Source organism: Mchenga conophoros, linkage group LG8 (assembly GCF_057382185.1).
Source record: "Mchenga conophoros isolate Kocher_MC1m ecotype Shallow Benthic linkage group LG8, M_conophoros_male_GT1.1, whole genome shotgun sequence".
NCBI lineage: Eukaryota > Metazoa > Chordata > Actinopteri > Cichliformes > Cichlidae > Mchenga > Mchenga conophoros.
Genome location: NC_140533.1, coordinates 2240377 through 2265578, shown reverse-complemented (window position 1 = coordinate 2265578; position 25202 = coordinate 2240377). Strand labels below are relative to the sequence as shown.

The 25202-nt window shown below is 41.8% G+C and overlaps 1 protein-coding gene across 1 annotated transcript; it reads right to left on the bottom strand.

Annotated features, from left to right (window-relative positions):
- Positions 1-1137: 1137 nt before the first annotated feature.
- Positions 1138-15028, bottom strand: bms1 (BMS1 ribosome biogenesis factor). The gene is made up of 23 exons (XM_085283593.1): positions 14925-15028; positions 13636-13851; positions 13358-13548; positions 12951-13030; positions 11829-12017; positions 11588-11730; positions 9079-9200; positions 8792-8985; positions 8539-8681; positions 7837-8333; positions 7632-7733; positions 7192-7343; positions 7023-7104; positions 6774-6853; positions 5767-5955; positions 5504-5692; positions 4878-5058; positions 4299-4357; positions 4045-4167; positions 3633-3780; positions 3205-3380; positions 2421-2582; positions 1138-2122 (listed from the first exon to the last, which is right to left on the bottom strand). The coding sequence occupies exons 2-23, from the start codon at positions 13806-13808 to the stop codon at positions 1895-1897; spliced, it is 3603 nt and encodes a 1200-aa protein (XP_085139719.1). The 5' UTR covers positions 13809-13851; positions 14925-15028; the 3' UTR covers positions 1138-1894.
- Positions 15029-25202: the final 10174 nt, after the last annotated feature.

Here is a 25202-nt window from a genome sequence, read left to right as displayed (position 1 = left end):
ATACTGTGTTGTTTGTTTGTTTGTTAATTAGTTTGTTTGTTTGCTTGTTTTAATCAATTTTAAATCATGCTTTTTATTTGTTCTTGTTTCTAATGTCTCTGTAAAGCACTTTGAATCACCTTGTTGTTGAATTGTGCTATACAAATAAACTTGCCTTGCCTTTTATTGTGAAGGTCTGTGTCGTATGTGAGTGTGCTCAGTTTACGTTTCCCCTGTCTCGTCAGCTGTGATTTCTCCCAGGTGTGTTCCCCTCCTGTCTCTCATCCCTTGATTACTGCCATCTGTGTATTTAAGCCCTGTGTTTCTCTGTGTCAACTTGCTGTGTGTTTGTAATGTCCTGTCCTCCAGCACCTCGGTTTAGAGTTTTGTTTTTGTAAGTTTTATTTCGTGAATCATTCCTCCAGCAATAAAGCTGTGTTTTCAGTTTATTCCCATCTCCAAGAGTCCTGCAATTTTGGGCCCACCACTTCTGCTTGCCTGCCACACAGCCAACCATGACAGGAAGATCAAAGATTAAGGATTGTGTTTTTATAGTTCGTAGTAAACCATCCCCTCGTCTTCCCGGCCTTGTTGTGTGTACCTTAGAGGTTGAATTATACATTAGCCGTACTTCCAAAAACATTTAGAACTGAGATGGCAGCTGTTAGCAGAACTCTGATGCTCACCAGGAGCACGTATCCCCACTTTCAAAACCTTAAGTTGTCAAATCCACGAGCCCTACGTGGGGCCAGAAGTGCAAGTTCCCCTTTACTGACACACTGTAAATAAGTTTAATGCTCAACAACACAGCTAACAGCCTCATGCACTCGAATTTTTGATGTTTAGGCCACAATAATAATTTCCACTTCTGGATAAAGATCGCTCCGTCTTCATGCTTCATAAGAAATTAAGTGTGTCACGTCTTTAGTTATTTATTAATGGCAGCACAGTCATGCACACCATGTGCTCTGTGACATCTGAAGAGTTTGTGCACCACGTTGTTTTTTCTTTGTTTTAATTGGTTAATAATTTTAAGCTCAACCTCCCAGGTTGTTATGAATGGGCCATGTTTTCCTAAATGTTGTGATTCACAAGTGAACGATGTGGAACATACTTCAGACAGGACTTATTTAAACGGTTGAAAAAGATACTACTTCATATGGGTCAAATATTTTAAGAATGTTTCTCAGTGTAAACTTGTAAAGAATCTTTGGACAGCATACACAGCTACCTGCTGCCTCTCCTGCACTGTTAGATGGATGTAAATACAAACACATTTCCTCTTGCAAATGATAAACAAGCCACATGTTGCTTCAAAAGTAGCACAAACAAAATAAAAAAATGACTCAACAATGATGAGTAGAGCTAGACTGATAATCAAGCAGACATTTTACATTTTTGTGCCTCTACAAATTAAGAAATTTATGATTAATGAATCAAGAAGACGAAACACATGTGCGCCCAAAGTCTTTAAACATCCACTTAGTCTGTAACGATAGTGTGGCACTATGGAGCGTTGGTTTTTACTCAACTTCAACATTTCAAATGTAAATTCAGCTGTGAGTTTTTATTTATTTCACTGTAACAACCCCAGAAAAAGACATTTGTTTAAGATATTGTTCTTGTATAATTTCTGAAGTAATGCACATCTGATCTACCAAACTTTGAAGAGAAGCAATAAGGAAAACAAAGAGCTTATTGTTGAAATTATCCTTTGTTAAGTTGCTGTGTGTCCTACAGAGAGAATGACTGAGCGCTCCACCAGGAGCTGCAGTTTTTGTTATTATCTTTGTTTTATGATCTATCCTGTACATTTGGCTTTTCAATGAGTACAGTAGAAAAATACAATTTTAATTTAAGCAAAGATCAGTTCGAGTCTGCAGGGATGGGATAAGGTCCTCGTGGCTCTAAACAGTCAGTCATCTTGTGGCGTCCCCTTTAGACTCGACCTCTGCTTCTTCTGATCCTTCTGGCCCATGATGCGGTACAGTTTTTTTCGTGCGTCTTTCATTCTCTTCATCTTGGCTTCTTCGTCTTTCTCCTTTTGCTGGAGGAACTCTTTATGTTTGGCATGATGTGCTCTCTGGGCCACCTTCTTCTTGTAGTGATGCACTGTGCTCAGAGCTCGTAGCAGCTCCGCCACCTGCCACAACACGAAAAGTCAAAGCAAAGATCAGTTAGCACAGGGTCATCCTGAACAAACTGGGTGTTGTGCTGCATCGTTTCTGTCAATCATTGCAACGCTGTCAGATCAGTGATTAATCTGGCACCACAGCTCTCTCTGGTTTGGCAGCTTCATGTTCTCAGTATATATGAAAACCTGGACATTCAGCTAGGCTCTGTTTCCTCTCCACCTACACTAAGACTATCACTTACTGTGTTGGGACCACAAATTCTTAACGAGCTGCAGCACTCATACCGTAAAGTCAGGTTGTGCTCACCTTCCTCTCATGGGGCTCGCGTATCACACTGGCTCTCTTCAGGTCTCTGGGTACCTTTCCTTTGGGTTGCAGTAGTTTGGGTTTGCTTTTAAAGGGGAGGGCCTTCTGCAGCTCCTTGGGGATGTGGAGTGGGTTGAAGTGCCTTGGGGCTCGGGTTATTGGCTAGAAGGTAAAGGAATGTATTTCAGGGTATCGGTTAGTGAAGGTGTACGATGACAAGTGAGGGTACACACAAAGACAGAAGAGATGATGACAATGACAAACACTACACAGCCAGGATTTGGTACTGGTTCACACATCACCGAACAGTTAAAGAGCAAAGGTTTGCATACTACAGATTCCTCTACAGTTCATATATATTTCTGAACAAGTGCCACGTTTACCTTTTCTGTGATGCAAAACAATTCAACAACAAACTGATCTGATCACAAATGTTGTGCTCTCTTCATTAAAAGGACAGTTTGAGCTTTTTACGTCTTATTGCAGTTCTATTAGTTTCATATTCAAAGGCACACTGGCACACTGAAATAGCACCTCCAAGTCTGAGGCCACGGTCCTCAGGTGGAAAAGAGTGGAACCTTCAACATTGATGCTTTGTTTGTTTTTTGTACGATTATCAGTTAAATAAAGCCTCTAAATGCTTCCCTCTTCATTTAAACGTGATACGGTGATCCCAGCACTTCCTGGGAAACAGGGTTGCAGTTTCAGTGTTTCAGGGAGCAGATCTCTGTTTCTATCTGTTCTTCACTTGTGCACTTTAGAGTGGTCATCAGGCTGAGTCTACCTTGTACAGCGAGTCAATGCTGGGCTTGTTACGGACTCCCAGGTCATGTTTGAGCTGCCCCACGGTCCTCATGCCCGACCAGCTGTCCTTCTGGCCAACAGGCAGCAGCAGTGAGGTGACGGGGTTGTAAAGCTGAGGAATACTGACTGGATACCAGGAGCGCAGGAACACAATATCTGCAGAACAAACACCGACACTAAGACACGGAGTGGTAGACACACATCACTGAAACATAAGTTAATTAATCATTTGGATTTGATCAATTTACGAGATTATAATCTGCATTATTTTTATTTCCTAGGAACTGGCAACAACTCTTTGTCCTTCCTATAGGAGGGTTTAACTGGTTTAAAGCCTTAATACAATGTAAGAGCTGCAGGGACACATAGTATTTATAAACTAACAGTAAAGTCAGCAAAAACAGTCACCACTCATAAGCAGGCGGTCCTCAAACGTGGCTCTGAAAGCTCCCGGAGGAGTCGACAGCGCCTTCTTTATCTGACCTCTGACCCCCGACACCGTTCGTATAGAAGCACCTTCAAATTTAGCCACCTCCAGCACCGTGTTAAACATGCCCTGTGGAGAGAGGGAGCAAACCGTCAGCATTACACAATCACCTTCATCTCCTGCCTTTTAAACGAACAGCACAAACATGAACATGCTTCCTCCTACAGCTACACACGGAGTAAACAGTGACGAGCGTCTTCCACTCACTGCTCGGAAAAGTATGACTTTGCTTATCGACTCTTTGGTGACCCAGTAAATGATGTTTCTCTAAGTGTTTTTAGGTAATTAGTCTATTTACATGCTGACATAAAGTGAGCTTCAGATGTAGCGTACCTTGATGAAGCAGGTGTTTTGGAAGATCTTATAAGGGTAACCAATTAGTTTGAGCTTCTTCACAATAGTGACTGATTTATCCAGGTCCAGGACGACTCCTGTGGCTGCAATGCGGAAATTAGCCTTCACAGAAACACAAAACAGGACTTTGAGATTCAATGAGAGTACTTTACATTAAAAGAATTACATGACCAGACTTGATGCCACCTTACAAAAGTACACTAACAAGCCTCTGTCTCCAGGTAAACACTCACTTTAACTCCTGATACTGACTGAACAGCCAGAAAGCCGGTGCCCTGTGGAGTGATGGGACCTGCAGAGAAACAAAGGTTAGAATTTATTTCATCAATGTAAACATCGCAGAGACGTAAACTTTGACACACACTGAGACGCACCTGTGTACACAGAGCTATACTGCAACAGACTTAAATACTAAACGTTCAGTGTAAGCTACCACAGGGCAGCTGCAATGACATGTAAAAGTCATAAACCCACATTTTATTCTCAACATATCACATGTTCAACCTGAGAAAATGAACCACTTGAAGACAAATATCAGGCCATGATTAGCACTGTAGAGACGAGGAAAACACGCTTTCTTTTTTTATTGTGATTAAAATGAGCAAATCTCTGGATTTAGTTTGAATTTAAACTGTACGCAGCATCCAAACATTTTTGGAACTGGTGTAACTGGTATGTGCTTCTACTTCCTGAAGTCTTACTCTCATTAGAAGCCTGAATAAACGTATCGTGTGAAGCCATTCAAAGTGTAGTTGAGACACGCAGAGTGAAATCTGCGTGTAAACCGCAGTCATGCTCTGAATGCAGCTCACCCCAGATCGAGGCTCCACAGTGCATGTGTTGCGGTGTGTATTTAAGCAGGCGGTGGCGTCCATTGTGATCCTCAATATGATAGAGAGGGATGGTCTGGAAGCGGCGCCAACCCAAGGACAGGATCAGGGGGTCCCGTGTCTTCAGGATCCGCTCATACCAGCGGTGCTTCTTCAGGCGCATCTGACATACACAGAGTACAACATCTTATTTAACCATTATATCTTAATAAGGGTATTTACAGATGTGGGAAGTAACAAAGTACAAATACTTCATTAGTGCACTTAAGTAGAACTTTCAGGTATCTGTACTTCACTATGTTTTTACTCCCTACATTTTTATTTTACAGCAGAACTTTTGTTCTCTTCTTTGTTGTTCCTCTTATTTGATCAGGTCTCTTCCCTTTGCACAGATTGCTGGCTGGAAAGGACGGGAACATTTCTTTTTGTTTTCTTTTTAGGGTCTGCTTTGTTTACATGTTTTCAGGTGTTTTGTGCTCTAATAAAAAGCAAAAGAAAACATTTTAAGATGTATACAATTTATGGATTCATATACAGATATTTTTAAGAATAGTCATTCTATTCTTATTTCATTAAGAACCTTTGAAAAGTGCAAATGTAGCACATACCTGCAGGTATCCTACATTGCCTTCACTGGTTCCCAGGCCTCCGATGATGACGGGGTAATGTGGGTCAAAGTTCGTTACAAACTCACAGGGTAAGGAGGAAATTTCTAATCGGACGTACATTCCTGGCCGGAAGCCTTCATACTGCACTCTCGACTCATCGTCCATGTCTTCAAACTCAGCTCTGTTCAGCTGAACAAACAGTGGAAGAATATGAGACATAAACAGAGTCTTAAATGTGAACGTCAGACTGATGGACAGTCTACCTCCGCCTGCTTCTGCATCTCCTCCTTCAGATCGTCGAAGTACGTGGCGTCACCATCGTCGTACTCCGTGTCGAAGCGCTCCTTCAGTCTGCGTTTCTTTTCAAGGCGCTTGTTCTTCTGCACCTCCTCATCATCCATCTTCACCTGTTGGTCTTCATCGTCAGTTTCATCTTCATCACTTTCACTTTTCTAATGGTAAAAAAAAGTGTGCGTGACAAATAACCTTTGTTACATTTTTGGGATGGGTTTGTAGATATGTGCCCCCCCCGGGCGTACTCAGTAATGCTGGGCTTACACTCTGCGATTTTTGGCTCATTTTGAGCCGATTTTTCAGCCGTGCGACCGCTTTGGTGATCGGTCTGAGTTTGGCCTTCATCGTGTAGTATACGTGGGGTAACGAGAAGCGATTAACACCTCACGACCAGCTCCCCATCATCAATCGCTTGGTCGTGAGGCTGTCGCTGCTCACGCTGTGCACGCGCAAACACATGTCGGTGAAAAAGACGGCGCAGCACGGCTGTGCAGCGTGTGATCTGGACACAAGCGATGGAGGCACAACTTGTAGAACTTTGGAAAGCTCATCCGAGCCTTTTCGATGTGGCCTCACAGAATCATCACGACCACAACAACCGTGGAAATAGTTGGATTTACATTGCTGCTCAATCACAGCTGCCTGATCATGTTTTTCATTAGCAATTTAGCAAAGTTGATGGTGGTGGTGTGTGTGTGTGAGTGAAAGACAGGGAGGGAGCGACAGATTTTCTGTTATAACCTTCATGTTACGGAGGCTCAGTGTGAGCACTCAGGTCGATCAGAGCCGTATAGTGTGACCCTGCATCGTGACCTACTAACTTCTAACCCCTGCGAGTCAATCGTGCAGTTTGAGCAGAAGCTGAATAACGCGACTGAAAGAAATCGCAGTGTCTGCCCAGATTAAGCAACTGTTGCTGATTATTTTTCATTCCCATCCACCACATTGATACCACGCTGTATTCTGAGTCACGTACCTCGGCCTGATCCTGCTCCCCAGTCGTGCCTTTGTGAACTTTTCCCGTTTCCAAATCTTCAAAGTCACCGTAGAGCTCCTCTACATATAAGAGAACAGAGTACTTATGATGCATGGTGACAAATCTACTCTTAGCTGAAAGTCTTTGTAATCAGTCACTGTCACATTACTACTGCACATAACTGAACTCAGGTGTTTTCGACCAGCTCTGAATACAGCGAACAAAACGCTCCTCCCCCTGAACTCTTACCGTCTTCTTTGAGCAGCGTTGCAGCATCCTGGCCTTCCTCCCATTGACCCGTCACAAAACAATCCCTGATTGAGTTCAACATCTGAAAAAGAAAACAGACCGACTTATTCTAATATTCTTGACAACATCAGCTGCTCTTGAGTCGGAGTTCTGTTGGAAAATACCGGACCTCTTCTAATTCCCAATTGTGGGAAATGTCGGGGTTGAAATGGGAGCAGTCTAAAGCGTCGGCCTGAACTTTTTTGCTTTTCTGCGGGCGATTAACTCGAAACAGTCCACCAAGCTCCTCCTCCTCCTCCTCAGAATCTTCCGCCTCCACCACTGCAAAACAAGGATCAGCAGCGCTTGTCAAGATCACATCCTCGCGTATGTGATGCAAACATATCGCTGAGTAGTTATGGAGGACTGATGAACTACTGTCAACATTACCATGCTTCACCGGGCCAATGGCAACAGTAACTAACGCTGGCGTCAATGATCAATGATCAGAAATTAATTTTCATGAAAAATAATTTAATCCTGATGAATCCAGTGAAGTGTGAGTTTGTTTGTTTTATACCTGTCATACACAAACATTATTGGTTGTTATTGATGAAACAAACAGGATACCTGAACCATAAACCAGCTTCCTCAGGTTGGGGGCAGCTTCCTGATGCCGCAGAAATGCTGCTGATGCTTTCTGCTGCAGGCCCTCCTTCCACTTGAACGTCCCTACAGACAGATCACAACCAGGAAGGACAACAGTTTGTTTTTTAGCATAAAATTGAACATAAACTAAATGTAAATAAACCTGAATGAGTCGTGTGGTACTTACCCTGCTCCTCCTCTTCATCACTGTCATCGGCACCAATCTCCTCTTCCATCGACTCATCGTCTTCATCTCCATCCTCCTCATCATCACTGTCTTCCTCTGACTCTTTAGAACAGTGCCCAGAGTCTCCGGCTCTCTCGGCCTCGCCTTCTCCTTCGCTGTCCGCCTCGCCCCTCTCCAGCTCATCCTCGCTGTCTGCAAACGCTGGTGCCTCTGCGATCACCTCCTCCTCTCCTTTCATCTCCTCCAGCTTCCGTTTCTTTACTGGGGGAGTGCTGCCTTTGGTGGCTTTTTCAGATTTATCTCTCACCTCTTTGAGAAATGTGGACAAATCATCTTCCTCTTCCTGGTTCTCCTGGTCACTGCCATCATCATCCTCATCACTGCTGGACCCACTAACGTCATCCTCCTCCTCCTCCAACCCAGTGAAGACCACCTTCCTCCTCTGTGTTTGTGTGTGTGCATCCCAGACATGTATCTCTCGAAGTCCCTCCTGCACTCTAACACAAACAGGACAAATATCTGTTACACAATCTTTTTCAAACAATCGATCGCCTGTTACTTTGTGCGCCTCAGCAGACGTGTGTGTCTGTGTTGTACCTGTACGGTTTATGAACATGGCTTGTTAGCCAGCTAGCTGATAGCTCCGGCTCACACTGCATCACCACACTTACAGCTGTCATGGAGAACTTTGTGATGTCTTACCCACTCTGCTCGCTGATGTCTGTGGGGTCCAGGCCAGCAGAGCCACTGAAGAGCGAGACCTTACTGGCAGCCATCTTGGCGTCTAGAGTGACATGTGTTTCTATGAGGGACTGGACCAGCTCTGTGGTAGGCCGCACTTCCTCCTGCAACAGGGTTCGAAGCCTTACTTCAACCCTTGAATCCTGGGCCAACATTTTACAAATGCACTTCACACCATTTAGATGCAAGCTACACACTGCCATCTCGGGAATACCTGCAGCTGTTTGACGTGGTTGGCTGGGAGGTCGATGTAAACGGCATCTTTGTCATACACGACCCCTCCGACCCCGGCCATGGGTGCGTAGAGCAGACGCTCCTTCTCATTCAAGGCCCTCTTCTTCTGAGTACCAGGCAGCGGACACGGGTCTGGCAGGAAGTTGACGTCTGACATCTGAAAGTCTCCTACACCTACAGACGGGACAACACACAGCACATCACTCCAGTGCTTTCATGGCTTTGTTTCATACTGTCAGTCTGCTGCAAAGCGCTCCGTCTGTGTACCTGGTATATGGACCTGGCCTTTGTTTTTCAAATGTGTCCCTCTGAGGTAGCCATACAAGGACACAGTCCGATCACACTTGGGGTCTGTTCTGAGCCTCTCGGGGTCGGTCAAGTCCTCAATACTGAGGAGAGTAAGACAAGAGCAAAGACTGAGTTCACAAAACCCCAAACAGTCGCTTAAAGAAACATCTCTTTAAACATGTACACACACTAAATGTGATCATCTTTGATAAACCAACACGGTAACCTTCTTAATAACCTTCTGAACCATGACACACTCGGCCTGTTTTCAAAGCTGTGAGGGTCTTTGGGGGGGTTAGGGTTAGGTCTGTGTGTATTGCTGAGCCTTGGCTCCTGTCGGTCATGGTCAAGGAGGTTTGGGTTGGCTGCCTGGGGCTCGTGCTGGGGTGGCCGGCCTGTGGCGGCGTCAGCTGCCTGTTGTCTCTGGTTCTCGTAGGCTAAGGTTGGGCGATATGTAGAAATTTTCCAACCAACAAATGTCAGTTCAATAAATGACGATGGGCGACATATTCGTGCAGGCGTAGACGCTCTGATGGGCAGAGCACCGTAATCATGCACGGACTGATTTGTGCGTTTAGAACTCAGACGTTTCACTTGGAGGGAATATTTTACCTTCCTTTCTTGTTTGTTTAAAGCTACTTCTTGGATTATTTATTTATTTGAGACACGCCAAAGCTCACAAAAGACTTAACGTTACGTGGGAGATTTTTTTATGCTCGCTGGAGGAAACATTTGGATTTTTTAGCTTGCTTTTTGTTTAACTTTGTATCTGTTGTTTGGTCGAGTGTCAGACAGATAAACACTGGAACGGCCTGTAAACACGGTTAGTGTATTTTTCTGAACAGAAGCTGCTGCCTCTCCTTCCTTTATGAGTTTGAGTAAATGAATCACAGCTGGGAGATGGCGCCGTTAAAATGGTGCTGTTAGCAAACTTACTCACAGCAAATAAATCAATAAATCGCTCTTGTAAAAACGATCAGTGAAAGGTTCAGCCTTCTTCTTCATCCTGGCGTTGTTGCCGCTGGTGCAGGGTCCGCTCTTCGGCAAAGGTTTCTCCATTTGGTTCTGTCCGAGGCGTCCTCAGGTGATGCGTTGACGGTGTTAAAGTGAAAGGCTCAGCCTATCGTTGATATATTCGTACAATCGCCCAACCGTACGTAGGCGCCCCATCCTGCCTTCTATGGCTGGGATGGGCGCACAGATGTTGCAGTGATGTGTGGCCTTCATTTGCAAGTGACAAAGTCTCTCTCTCTCACGCACGCACGCACGCACGCACACACGCACACACACACACACACACACACACACACACACACACCTTTCTCCATTCCTTTTGTTTTTTCCTTACAGGTGCAGCAGTGTGTGATACATTGTGCATTTCCTACTACACCCCCTCCTGCCTCAGCTTACACATAGTCATACTTTACTATATTACATATAATTTAACACCTGAAACAACCCTGATAAAAAATATTCAATAAACAGAAGCAGCACATGAACCAAAGGAGCCCACAGAGCACGTCAGGGAAAAGCAAACTGTGTTTAGCAGCACTCAGATCAGCACTCTGACTGCACGGCTGACCAGACCGGATTAAAAAACACTGGTCCAACAACAAGCTACACGTTGAGCAGCTGGTATATCATCGCCTCAACGCCATCCTTCGTTGTGTTTGTTTGTTCGTGTCGCATACAAATGCCACCATGACACTCTTTGCTGCTTTGTTGTAACAGTACCACACACATTAGGTGGTGCTTGACTGGTGGAGTACAGGCATTGGTTAATCCGGTGACGATTAGCATACAAACTGTTCTACCACAGCTGCCTGGTGCACAGGGCCAGGTTTGGACTACAAGCTCAACTGTCTGCCTGAGAGGATGCTCAGTGACTGATTTACTTCTTGTGAGGGAGCAGGAAGCCCCACTGACCGGGCTCTGCGTGCACCCTTTTAAATGCAAAATGCATCTCAGTGCTCTCTGAGCCATTTCAGCACGCCGTGTGAGTCGACACCTTCTAGTCTGTTACTTGGTCAAAGGAGGCTCACAGCTAAGCGTGTCCCTCTGTGGGAGTCATCCCTGGTATTAGAGGCAGTTTCTCAGCCACCATTTGAATTCCAAGATGAAGATGATGCTGTTGCTTGCTCTTGCATCAGTGAAACACTGTCCTCCTACATTAACAGTCAGTATTTCAGATTAGCTTATGTGGCAAACTGGGAGTGTGCGCATCTGTAGAGCAAAACACTGAGAAACCTTTACTCTTGTAACCCCTGTTCTCTGATAATATGTGGAAGGTGTCTCACCAGATCACCTCTGCAGAAAGCTTGTCGTTAACGTTAGACTGAATGATTCTTCAGCACCTTGTAAATGAAAATGTACGGCTCCATCTTAATGCAATCATGTGTATTTACCAAGTTTGAGTTACTGGTACAAACACGACTTTAGGCTGAGCATTAAGGAAGCTACAGACAACTGAACAGTCGTAAGCACTCACCGGTCAGCCAGGATGTAGGGATGGGATGTCTGCCACACCAGAGGACGAAACTTCATGACGGAGATGAAGCGGCCGAGGTTCTTCACCTCCTGGTTCTGATACTCACCATACACCATGCCAGACAGATAAAACAGTTTGGCCCCCTGGTGGTTGAGGCACAACAGGTCACAATGTTGTCACAGACATACGAGGTTTTACATCAATGTGCAACTTTTTTCCAGGAGTACAGACGTGGGTTTACCTGGTACACCTCAGTCCAGAAGCGATGTTTGAGGTTTTTCTTTGTCTTTCTCAGAGTCTTGTTGTTCTTGAATGCATCCAGATGAGTCAGCACGCCCATGATACGAGGGAAACCGTGTACTTGACAGATATTGAGAAACTCAAACGTCTCCATCTCAAAGCCAAAGCTGGCATCAATCAGCATCAAAACCTGGAGACAAAAGGAAGCAAAGCATTTCTATCGTTTTATTCATTTTACAACTTCCAGTCAGAAGTCACGAATGTCCTGCTCATTTTTAATAACTTCTTTGAACTGTTATTTTATAAACTGGGTGTGCAAGTTTATGTTGGATTGTCTCCAACACACAAAGGGTTGTGGACCTGGCTTTTAACCAGAGCCCCCAATCCTCCTTAGGGTAGCAGCTGGAGCTCTGAGGGGGCAGAAGCTCAGCATTAGCATGCTTCCCATTTCAAAACCAGTTTTGATGCGCGTCTAGTTTTTGATTTGCTGTGAAGTTAAAGAATCGGGACGTCGTTTGCCTTCATTTTTCCATCCACTTGGTGCAATAGCACTGATAGCTGTATATGAGCCCGTGTAGATCAGAAACGTATGCTGTATTATTATTCCAGTTATTTCCACAGAACAGTTCAAAGAAATATTTAAAAGCCCAGAATGACCACAACATTAACGAGTATCTGTAAACGTGTGACCACAGCTGTAGCTCAGCACTCTCTTTACCATCTATGTCAGCACTGCTAACACGAGGACATCTCACATCACAGCACCTTTATCTGTTTTAGATTTAAGCTGTTTATTGAATCATATTTAGAATTTCATTTATTGAGCTCTTCATTTTGCAGAGGTTACCTTTTGTTCAGTGATACTGTAGTTATTTATTGAGCTACATGGTTTTTCATATTAGTCACCATTGAAACTAACACTGGATTCATTGGAAACACTATCTTTGGTGTGCAGATTGGAGCATCACAGGAGCGAAACACCAGCTTTCTGATTAATAAATGAGCTGATCGACCTCTGCAGCCACGGCCGACCCCCCATTTGTTGGCGAGTTATGACATTCGTGTTTTTCTCACCCAATAAAGGCAGATTTAACGTATCAGTTTACTCTTTTGAAACACTTACCAGGTCAGCCACCTTTGCAAGGTCGATCATTGAGTTTATGTCATTGTTACACTCCATGAAAGTCAGCCGACGCTTCTTGCCTGGAGCAGCACAAAATAACCAATTAACATAAACGCACACATACAAATAAATAAAGTAACATTATGGACGCATACAAAAAGATTTGTTACTGTGTATTTAAATGTTCTTGTGGCTGCGTATTTATTGTTTCACCAAGGCCAAAACCTCTTTTAAGGCCCTTTGCTGAAGTTTTAATGAAGGTTGTGCTACAGCCGCGATTACACTTTCTACGGATGCAGTGGTGCACAGCACACCATCACTGGACTCTAGCAGTGGAGGTGTGTTCAGTACTTGTCTGACTGTGTTGTGTCTGGTTTAAGTTTGTGTTTCAGGAGTTGGGCGCTCACCAGAAACGATAGTTACAGGTCCACATATGTCTGTGAGCTTCTGCCGGGTGAAGTTTTTGATCAGGCAGCGGATCAGGGTGCTTTTCCCGACCTTAGGGGGGCCAACAACGACAATCACAATTGGAGGCGGTTCCAGGGGAGTCCGGTCTACAACAGGCACGTGGTGTTTTTTGGTTTTTATGTCCTGGGCCCTTTTTGAGGAACAAACAAAAATAAACACCAACACAGTCTGAAGACATGAACTTGACTCATCTTATTATGTAATGCACAACACTGACCTGTGGAAGGTTTTGGCCATGCGGACCGCAGATTGAACTGCAAATGCTTTGGGGTTGCGTTTGCGTTCATCCTCCTCTGTTGAGCCATTTTGTTTCTTTAGCTTCTTCTTCTCTGCCTTTGGGCCACTGTGCTTCTGCTGATGCTGCTTCTGCTTCTTAACTTTCCCATCCATCCTGTCTACTACACACACTGTTCACATGCAGTTTGACTGGAATCTGTGGACAGAGAACAGGTTCCACTCAATTTATAGGTATGGACAGGCGTCATCAACGTGACGAAAAAAAGAATTAATATGAATTAATATGAAAACATTTTGATTTGATTTTTCAGTTATATGACATGTATGTACAACTCTTTTGCTTTTTCATGATACTTAGGACAGTTATGACACGGCATAATACAATACAGGGAATCTATGATATATTAGTTGACCCTTTGCTTTTATTCGAGCATTCAAAATGATCACATCTTAGGATTTTCCCCCACATAACTAAACCTTTCAGCCAAATTTCGTGGAGTCAAAAGACTTGATATTCATCACCTTCATTATGCATCATGTATTAACTTTTACAGGAAATATTTGTTTCTGGGATGAATTTTAGTGGAGAAGCAGGTATAAAGTGATATAACATTCAAATAAACATGTATGTTTACCTCTACTGAACCACAGAACTTCAGTCAACTGAATTAAATTTCACCTCATTATTTACACTTTTTACTTAAGTATATTTTCACAAATAAACAGACTTAATACACACAGGAGTAGTTGACTGTACTCCAAGTATTAACACACACACACACACACACACACACACACACACACACACACACACCCAGTCACCTAGAGCTGGCTTCCTCAGCTCTTCATCTTCCTCCACAGTTCCTCTCAGAAGCAAACACTTTCTCTAGATACACAAAGGCATTCATAAATCCTCGTGCTGTTTTCAAATCCATGTTGGAAAACGCGAGAGGACACTAATACACATTTTGGCTCTAATATTAACAGAAGCCACAACATCAGAAGGACCCAGTTTGTCTAAGATATGGAAAATGTCCCCTCAAAAAGCGACACTACAAAGACAACCCCTGCCTCCATCCAGTGGGATACTTCCTTGAGAAAAGCGATATGACTCAGGTACTTTACAGGCCGACAGGTTCGCTCTGTGAGCGGAATTTGCCTTTGTTGAAAACATGTCTGTCAGCCTGGAGGACCAAACACTGCGTCTCTGCTAAACCTGCGTGTTTATATGAAATGTGCGGGAGAAATACAAAGCACAAGTGCTACTACCTTAAATTAAACCAGTTATAATCCACTCCACGTTAACACCCGCTTTTCTTCGTTTTCACGTGTGAACTGTGACCTCCGGCCCGGAAGTATATGAAAGAGTCACGTTCTAGCCAAACGGGTGCAAACAAAAACAGACGGGAAAGGTTCCGCACGGTGAGCGGCTACAAGTCTCCGTACATTGGCGCCTCCTGCTGGAGGTTCTCTCCGTACTAAGTATACTGATGGAGATTTAAAGCCAAAATTATTTTGGTAAGCGTAATATCAGGATTAAGAGGTGAGCTCCTCCAGGACACGAGCAGCTCTGCAGTGAGTACCACCTCTGGGGTTTATAGTTAGCCAAGTTTAGCAACTGTCTTCCTCACGACTGGAATGTGTTCATTAACACAACTTCAATATAATTACACTAACACAAGTAAATTCCAAATTACTAATTAATTCACATCACATTTAACAGTTTTAATGCCGCAATCATGTCAACAGTCACGTCAGCCTGCATCAACACAACATTTAGAACATTTGGGCTTAACTGGGGCCACATTAGACAATTACAGGTCAGGTAAGACACTGGCAAATGGTGTAGTCATAAGCCAAGTGGAGTTTGTGCTGGATGTGGTCCAAATGTCATAACATACCGTATATTTGGCCTGAATTAGCACAGGTAAGAATATTTTCATCTATTACCTGATAAGGCGACACATCTGTAACTACCTTCTGTCTCTGACAAGGACATTATTTTGCCAGATATGCTCACACGCTTGAGTCATGATAAAATAATTATACATGAAATTAGCAAATTCAGTCGATGACTGATTGGAAACGCACCTCCCTGTCTATATAAGGACCTGTACAGAAATAATTTTGCAGCACTCAAGGTCCCAGTGCACACAGTGATCTCCATTATCCATGAATGGAAGAAGTTTGAAAGCACCACGGCTCTTAGAGCTGGCCTTAGTAAGGGAGATGAACAGGTACCTGATGGATAGTCCAACAGAACTCCAGCATTGCTCTGTGGAGAAAGGAGAACCCTCCAGATGGGCAACCATTTCTGCAGCACTCCACCAATCAGACCTGCATAGTAGAGTGGAGGGAGAGAAGCCACTACCCAGTAAAAGGGACATGATAGCCCCCCTCTCAGACCACGAGATACAACATTTTCTGAACTGAACAGAATCTGAACCTTTTTTTTGGCAGCAGGCACTGGGAGATCAGTCAGGGTCAAGGAAAAGATGAATGGAGCGATGTACAGAGATGTCCTCGACGATGGTAAATGGACTGATTCTTATATAGCGCTTTTCTACTCTCCTGGAGCACATGCTTTTGCAGTGCTTTCTAACTAACATTCATACACATTCATACTCTGATGGATGTAATGGAGAGCAGATGACCTGCTCTACCTCCTGAGCTACAGCCACCTACTCCAAAGTGCTCTGGATCTCAGAAAGGGTCGAAGGTTAGTCTTCCAACATGACAATGACCCTAAGCACACGACCAGTTTAACAAAGGAATGGGTTCAGGTCGATGTTGTGAATGTCCTCGAGTGCCCTGGTTGGACCCCAGAGTTGAACCCAAATGAACATGTGAAAACAGCTGTGTACCAACACTCCTCATCCAACCTGATGAAGCTTGACAGGTTCTGCAGCGAGGAATGGGAAAAATCAGATTCCGACTTAAAAAGACTTAGCATATAACGTTTTTGTTTTTTATGTTTAATATATTTGCAAGAATTTCAAGCAAAGGTTTTTCACTTTGTCATTATGGGGTGTTGTGTGTAGAGTTTTGAGGGAACACGAATTTAATCCATTGTGGATCAAATTATCAATGACCTAACCCCACTAACTGCATGTCTTTGGACTGTGGGTGGATGCTGGAGTACCAGGAGGCAACTGTGCTAACCACTGCTCCACCCATATGTATTATAAGTACTCCTTAAAAGATAAAGGACAATGATGGGAGGAAAACACATGTTAAATAAGCAAAAAACATCAATACAAAAACACCAGTAGGAAGATACGATAAGTCAAAATACTCTTTATTTTTCTCAGATTTTGAAATAAGATGCAGGTGATCAGGGGGCAAATATAGAAGGGAAGTAACTGGTCAAAAAAAGAGAGGGACATGAGAAGCCTTTGCTCCATGTAAGATCAGGAGGTAAAGAGGATCCTAGGATCATGAAAATGTGCTCGAACTAACTGCACAGTCAAAAATTCTGCTATTTAACTATTTGTTCTTATAGTTTCTTTCTAAATGTTACTCATCATATTTTATACAATTTATCAATACTAGAGTTTCTTTCTTCTGCACCAGCAGCACTCACAGCAGCTGCCAGGTAAACTTAGTGTTGTATTGTTGAACAACTAGTGTGCTTAAAAAATAGTACACTGTTCCAAAAAATAGTAATGTCAAAGTATCTTACTGTATATTTTACAGTTTTGTACTGTCTTTCTAGAATATCAATTATATATATATATATATATATATATATATATATATATATATATATATATATACATATATATATATATATAATAAAACACAATTTACTTGTTTTGTAAATATTTTTTTTTGTGCATATTCAGATTGTAAAAATACATTCAGAAATTTATCATAATTTCACAAATATTTGTTTGTTATGTGAGAGAATGATCTGTTAAATTCAAATGTAATACTATGGAAAAATATATAAAATGATCGAAAATTAATGAGAATAATCAATAATTAAAGGAGTATTTGAATTATAATTGTGCTGAAAATTTCATGTCATCTAGGTCTGATTCAATAATTCAGAGGTAACAAGTGAAAATATAATTAATAGGAATAAAAACTAAAAAAACATATAAAACTTTGCACGGCCACGCTGTGCTAATTATATATTTCAAAAAATAAATGTAGAGGTAGGAATTGGCCTCTGCACCTGGGGTGAGGGTGTGGCCATGAAAACAATGTGACATGCCATTGGATGTTGGGACACATAATAACATGACGCTAAGCATCGGCCAATGAATGTGAACTAACAACCACAAGGTCGCGGCTGCACTGAAAACATCCTAATATAAAAGTATTTTACTGCATTTCACAGTTTTGTTCTGTTCTTCTAGAACATCATTAAAGTTACGTAAATAGACTGATTCCACATTTCAAATGTAAATTAACGTTAAATCACTGTAATGTAATAAAACATCATTTTCATGATTATTAACTGTGTCTGTCTGTACATATGCATATTTAGATGTTAAAATACATTCACAAATGTATCATGATCTCACAAATATCTGTGCGTTATTTGAAAGATCGAACTGTTGAATTCAAATGTAATGCTATGGATTTGATTTGATTTGATATACCTTTATTACTCCCACAGGGGGAAATTTCATAAACCTGCCGACCTATTGCACGCAATGGCGGCGCCATCTTACCCTCCGATCATACATACATTACACAAAACATCACATGGGGAAGGAGGTATAACAATGGAAAATGCACCACATGAGGAAAGATAAGGATAACAAAAATCACTCCCCCCAGACTGAGCTCCAACAGGGAGATCAGTTTGAGAACAGAAAAAAACATTTCTGCACGTAGCACATGAAAACAACTTGTCAGTCTGTCCCAGGGAATGCAATCCATTATTATTTAAACCAACTGTTAACTGTATATTTCTGTACATTTACGCATTATGATTCATATTGCCACATTCATTGACCTTGTTTACAGGTAATTTCATTGTTTGATCACGTTAAAATGTTCCTAATTTGATGTCTAAAACCACTTGGAAAAGGCAGAATCCCATGTAAAATTAGCTCAACAAACTCTACTTTCATTACTGGAAATAACCGTATTTTTATGAGGAAGTTATTTTCTGTTATTTTACGGTAGTATTTTGGCGCCCCAGCTGCCGGAATATTACCGTTTTTTCACGATGTTTTTTTTAACAGTGTAACGTTTGTGTTACACACATTAATAGGACAGAATTTGCTGTTACCTGAGCAGTAGCAAAGATCTCACACTTGATGGTGCCAACAGACAGATTATTTTCCAAAGCAGTATGGCACACTGTGACTACAACAATCAGAGAGGGCTGAAATATTGCCAGCCTAATAGACAAGACACAGGAACAAATAAAACTGTTGTACTAGTGAAGTAGGTACAGGAAGCTGCCGTTTTTCTAGTGTTCAATGAGGCTGACCTGAATCCAGTCCTTTAATGTCAAATCTTACTGTTACAAGCACTCGTCATCATCAGGATTATTATCATTAGCAACATGATGTGAAGAGTCCAATAAACCCGGAGCGGCCTTTGAACTTCCTCTCTTTACCATCAAGTGCTTGTTGTCATTTGGATGATCCATTTTCACCTTGATCCTAATTTAGCAGCATCAAAATGATTTCATCTGGCATGTAACCCTCAACCTAACCTGACACAATGATGTGGATATGGCCTGGAGCGGTCCACCATAGATGCATCACGAGCATTTCTTATAGTTGTATTTTTTTAATCACAATTTGAAATTTTCTGTCTTTTAATATTAGTGACGCAATCAGCTCAGTTATTGTAAAATAAATGAATAAATAAAGTGGCACGACACTATCTATAGCCTGAAAGGTCCATAAGTATTTGAACAATGGCACAAGTTTTGTTATTTTACCTCTGAACACCAGCATAATGCTTTTTAAATAAAAAATGTAGTTGAAGTGCTGACTTCAGCTTTATTTCAAGAGGGTTTAAAAATATTGTAATATGAATTAGAGCCATTTTCATAAATAGTCCTCAGTTTTTAGGAGCTCAAAAATAGTTGGACAAACAAATAATTTAAATCTAAGAATTATTATAATACTTGGATTAAAATCCTTTGCATTAAGTGACCATCTGAAATGGAGTTGACTAAATTCAGTATTTTCTACTTTAAGGTGCTCTGCTAGGCCTTCCAGGCTTCAGGTTTACCTTCAGTAACTGAAATGTTTTTGGTGCCAGGCAACCAAAACCTAATAATCAAACATGACCACAGCTGGACTGGGACAAAAAATGGGCCCTGACATTTTTGCTCCAGGTGGCCACCATGACTGTTAAAAAAACCAAAACAAAAAAACCCAAGAAAAAAAAAATCAAAAGTTGTAGAACACCCCAATTTTTCCATTTTTTAAAATTGAAAATGCTGCAGTTTAATGTGTGTCACTTGTAGGTTGTTTTATTTTCATTCTTCTGTCCAGTTCATCCCAAACCAGCTCGGTGGGGTTTAAGTCTGGAGACTGTGCTCAACACTCCATGTTTTCAAGCTTGTTCTTGTTCTTTTTTCCCGAGGAAGTTCTGGCATAAGTTTTGGATCATTATCTTGCAGTAGGATGAACCCCTGACCAATACAGGTGCATACCAGAGGGCACTGCATGGTGCTGCAGAAAGCTGTGCTAGCTGTTTTGGTTCAGGGTGCCTATGAGGGAAAAATGTCTTCAAAATGGGCTTTCAAAAAATTTTACCGCCCAAAAAAGTCCAAAAAACTAAGTTCAAAATATAATTAGTGGGCCAAAGAGACTAAATATAACTCTTCTCAAAAAGTGGCTTCCAGAAAGTTAACTAAACAGCATAGACACAACTTAACTCACAAACTGACCTAAACACAAAGAGACAGGAGGGTAACCTTTGTAGTGGTTTGACCCAAACATTTTACACACAAAGAAAAACAAACACCAATAAGCACTGAGAAGAAAAACCCCCATAACTAAACCTAAAACACCCCGTTTCTGACGAGCACTTGGCTGGTCCTGCTGAGCAGGCATTGTGTTTTCAAAGTCCTCAGCCCTTGGTCACGCCTTTTGATTCACTGATCCACACCACCAGGATCTACAGCAGGGGTGTCGAACTCCAGGCCTCGAGGATTTTAGATAACACCCTGGGTGAACACACCTGAATCAAATGATTAGTTCATTACCAGGTTTCTGGAGAACTTCAAGACATGTTGAGGAGGTAATTTAGCCATTTAAATCCCCTGCGTTGGATCAAGGACACATATAAAACCTGCAGGACAGGGGCCCTCGAGGCCTGGAGTTTGACACCTGTGATCTACAGCAAAGGTATCAGAATGTTGTTTGGACTGGAGTGGTGTAGCCAGATGGTAATGAAGAGAGGGAAGGTAGTCAGAACTGATGGGATCGAACTACCAGACGGCAACATCGCAGACATCGAGGACAGCTACAGGTACCTGGGAATCCCACGGGCAAATGGGAACCACAAAGACTTTATGGACATATATGGTTTGATTTGTATGGTTTTGTGGATTGGATAGGTTGTTGTGAACATCTGGTGAGAAATATATTTACTTGACCTGCCTGTTTAGTACTTATTTTACCCGCTTACACTTTCAAAATGTACTTGATTAACCATTTGAAAAGTCAAGATGTTGGCCATTTTTTAAGATGTCCACCAAAACAACATAAAAGAGCACATATTCTCATAGCACCTAACTGTAGAATATATACGCAGATTAATTATATTATTTTGAAAATAATATTCAGTGAGCTTTGTTATGTGTAGACATTTGCTTTTTAACCGATCAACAGATTGTTGCAAGAAACAAAAACATTTCATTAATAGAACGGCAGGAAACAAAATGGAGGAAATGCACCAGTGGAAGCAAGTCAGTGTTCACTGCAAATTACAAGTGCAGCTGCACAGTGCAGTGCAAGCAAGTCAATGTCAATAGCATTCTGCCCTGCACTCATGGTTGCATCCACACTGGCATGCAGCTATGGGTGATAGGACATGCTGAAACAAAGGCACCAGCTCTACCAGCTCATACACTCCATGCACTACAGGAGGTGTATAAACAGGTAACCACATGCAATAAACAAGAAGTACTCTGAGAGTGCAAACCTTTACCAAGGCAACTCACTCTCGGGGCAGTAATTACTGTACAGGGAATAGTATTGTATTTTGTATATATTCATTTTCTTTTCTTTGTTCTCTTTAAACATATTTTAACAAGTTTATATTGCAGTAAAAGACACATTTTGGGGTCAACTTGAAAGAAAAGCAGATGTGAAATTTAAAAACTGAGATTAGAGGTTTTGATATGCATGATATAATGTGATATTTACATTCCCCATATAGCCGTATCTTTTTGAGCACTATTAAGGATAAGACATTTTATGAAAATATAGCCCTAGTCACATTATGTCCCCTTATCCCCTGTCCCAGGGTCAAGTTCACATGTCTTAGTCCAAGTCTGTTTGTGTGTTAGTGTTACTTCCTGTTTTGTTTGATAGTCTCCTTCCTAGTGTGAGTGATGTTCAGGTTTGGGGTTCCTGTGTCGTTAGTTATGCTTTTGTTCAGCTGTGTTCCCATGTGTTTCCACTCCAGTAATCAGTCTCCTGTTTGATGTGATGTTCTCGTTCATTGTGGGTGTTGTGTTTGTCTGTTGCTTAGCTTAGCATGTTGTTGTCAGTTTGTAGTTATTTGCCTATTCTTCCATGCTCAAGTGTAGTTTTGCTTTTGTTTTTCATCAGCAATAAACGTGTGATTTTCAGTTTGATCTCTGTTTGCTGAGTCCTGTATTACAGATCCACTCCCTGCCTGCCAGCACCTCATGACAGTAGGAGTGGACAGCGAGGTCAAGTAAACAAAGTTTTATCAGAACTCATTTAAAACTTTGAGCTATCGTGTTTACATACAGCATGGCACGCTCACAAACGCTACCAAAAACAGAACCTCCTTTGCGGGGGTGACTAGAACTACTAACATAATAATGTGATGAAAGTACAAAATAAATCACTTGTAGGTTATCGTGAATAGCAACAATTATATATCAGTATGCTTCATAACATACAAACTAACACCAAGATGATGAAAATATGTAAATTACATTCCAATTAAATGCAAAAACTAATTTTTCATGGTTTATAATGGCTGCTATTTTGAAAAATGGCAACATTTTCATGTGGCTAATCATGCAAAATTAATAAGTATACAAACGTCCACAATTGTGCCAAATTTGGTGCTCGTATCACCGGTTACACTATTCTGGTGGAAGTCTGACATTATCTGGTCCACTATTGAAGTTAGGGCTGGGTATCATCACTGATTTCTAGAATCGATTTGATTCCGATTCACAAGGTCCCGAATCGATTCGATTCAATTCAATTCAGTTCGATTCGATTTGATTGGAATCGGGGAAATTTTGCCTCAGACAGTCAGAAATATTATAATTCAGATCATGCATCAGTACATTTCCATATTCCATAAACAACTTGTGCAATAAGCAAGCGAATAATGTAGAAAACAGATTTTTAGACGGGAAACTACAGACAGAGAGAGAGAGCTCTACATGAAGTGTGATTTTTATCCTGGTGGAAGCAAAACAGAAAAAGTCAGAGTGAAGTCATGACGATGTTTTTGTGAAGCGTAGTTTGCTGCTTCTTTTGCTGCTGGTTCGGTCAATATTGTTTGGAGAGAGATAAAACCTGCAGCTTCAGAATCAGTGCAAAAAGGGCGTAAACACTATTGTTGTATGCTCACCTTATTACTAAATTAGGCAGAGCACTCTGAATTGAATCAGGACATAAAGCACGGTCTTTATGTTGCTTTATTGAACACTGTCCATCTTACAACTAGCCACTTAACGGGGCTTCCCTCGGACAACAACATCCGGTTCAAAGGTCATCACCTTAAGACATAGCCATATCAATACATGACATCCCCCTTTTCCTTAGACTCAAACTTTAGTTGTAATAACTTTGATGTCTTTTTTTTTTTTTTTTTCAACACTGAACATTCTTCTTGTCTTACTTTCTAACAATTATATAATCTAACTGTCTCACCACACATGTACCTTTCTTTTTTCAATATATACATGTCGACATACACATATGAACTTGAAACTTGCCAAATGTAAGTTACCTCTTCACCTTAACATATTATAGTTCATTTCACCACAAAATCACGAAACCTCTCGGGTATCTTTTTAGCCCTCTGTGATCTACTTGGTCTCTCTGGCCCCTGGGTGCCCTCTTGTGGTGTTGGAGTGAAGGTGTCAGTCTTTGTGGGTGTTTCACCTTCCTCCCTTTCAGGTATTGTGTCATAGTGTCCTTCTCTGGTCTCATTCGTCTCGTATTTCTTCACATGTGTGGTAATCCGGTGATAGCGAGCTCCTGTTGGTGATTCAATAATGACTTGGTTTCCAGTTCTGCTTACAACTTTGTGTGGTGTTGCGTTGAATGGTGTTGTAAACTTGTCCACTTTGTCTTGTTGAACCAGCACTGTGTCTCCCGAGTCAACTTTTGAATACTCAGCTCCCCTTCGTTCATCAGCATAAATCTTTGATTTTCCTTTCTGTTCAGCGTCTCTGTCACGCATGTCCAACTCCGTTGTTTTTGCCTCACTGATGTTCGGTAACTTTCCTCTCATTTTGCGGTTGAACAGTAGTTCTGCTGGACTTTTGCCCGTGGTTGGATGTTCAATGCTGCGATACACTGTTACATATTTTCTTAGCTCTCGCTTCCAGTCAAGTCCTTCGGCTTGTGCGATCCTGATTCTTTTCATCAATGATGCATTTTGCCGTTCCACTTCCCCATTTGCTTGAGCCCATTTTGGTGTAGTTCTTATATGTTTGATTCCATTAGTTTCACAATATTCTCTTAACAGCTCAGATTTGAACTGTGGGCCGTTATCAGATTTGATGGTAACTGGTAGCCCATGTCTGCTAAATATACAGTCAATAGAGTCAATGACTTTTTCAGCAGTTGTAGATGACATTACATCATACTCATAGTACCGACTGTAGTAATCTATCAGTACAAGTATTGAGTGGTTCGAAGGTAGCGGTCCCAGTAAGTCTACCGCCACATCTTGCCATGGTCCATCTGGTAAAAGTGTGTTTCTCAGTGGTTCAGGTGGATCTGGTCTGGCTACTATTTGACATCCGTGACAAGCTTTACAAAACTTTTCTGCAGCTTTGTCCATCCCTGGCCACCAAACTTTTGTTCTGAGATGCTGTTTGGTTCCAACAATTCCTAAATGTCCTTCATGAGCTAGTGACAGTGCTTGAGCTCTGAGGTTTTCTGGCAATACAATGCGAGTTCCCCGCAAAACTATGTAGCCGATGACACACAGTTCATTTGCAATGGGTGCATATGTTTTGCATTTTTCAAAGTGTCCATTTTCAATAGCTCTTCGCACTTCTGTTAATTCTGAGTCTGTAGCAGAGGCTTCTTCAACCTCTCTTGTTGTGAGTGCTTTTGGAGTAGCATTAACTGCAACAAATCTCACGTATTCTTCAGATTCATGCTTATGTGT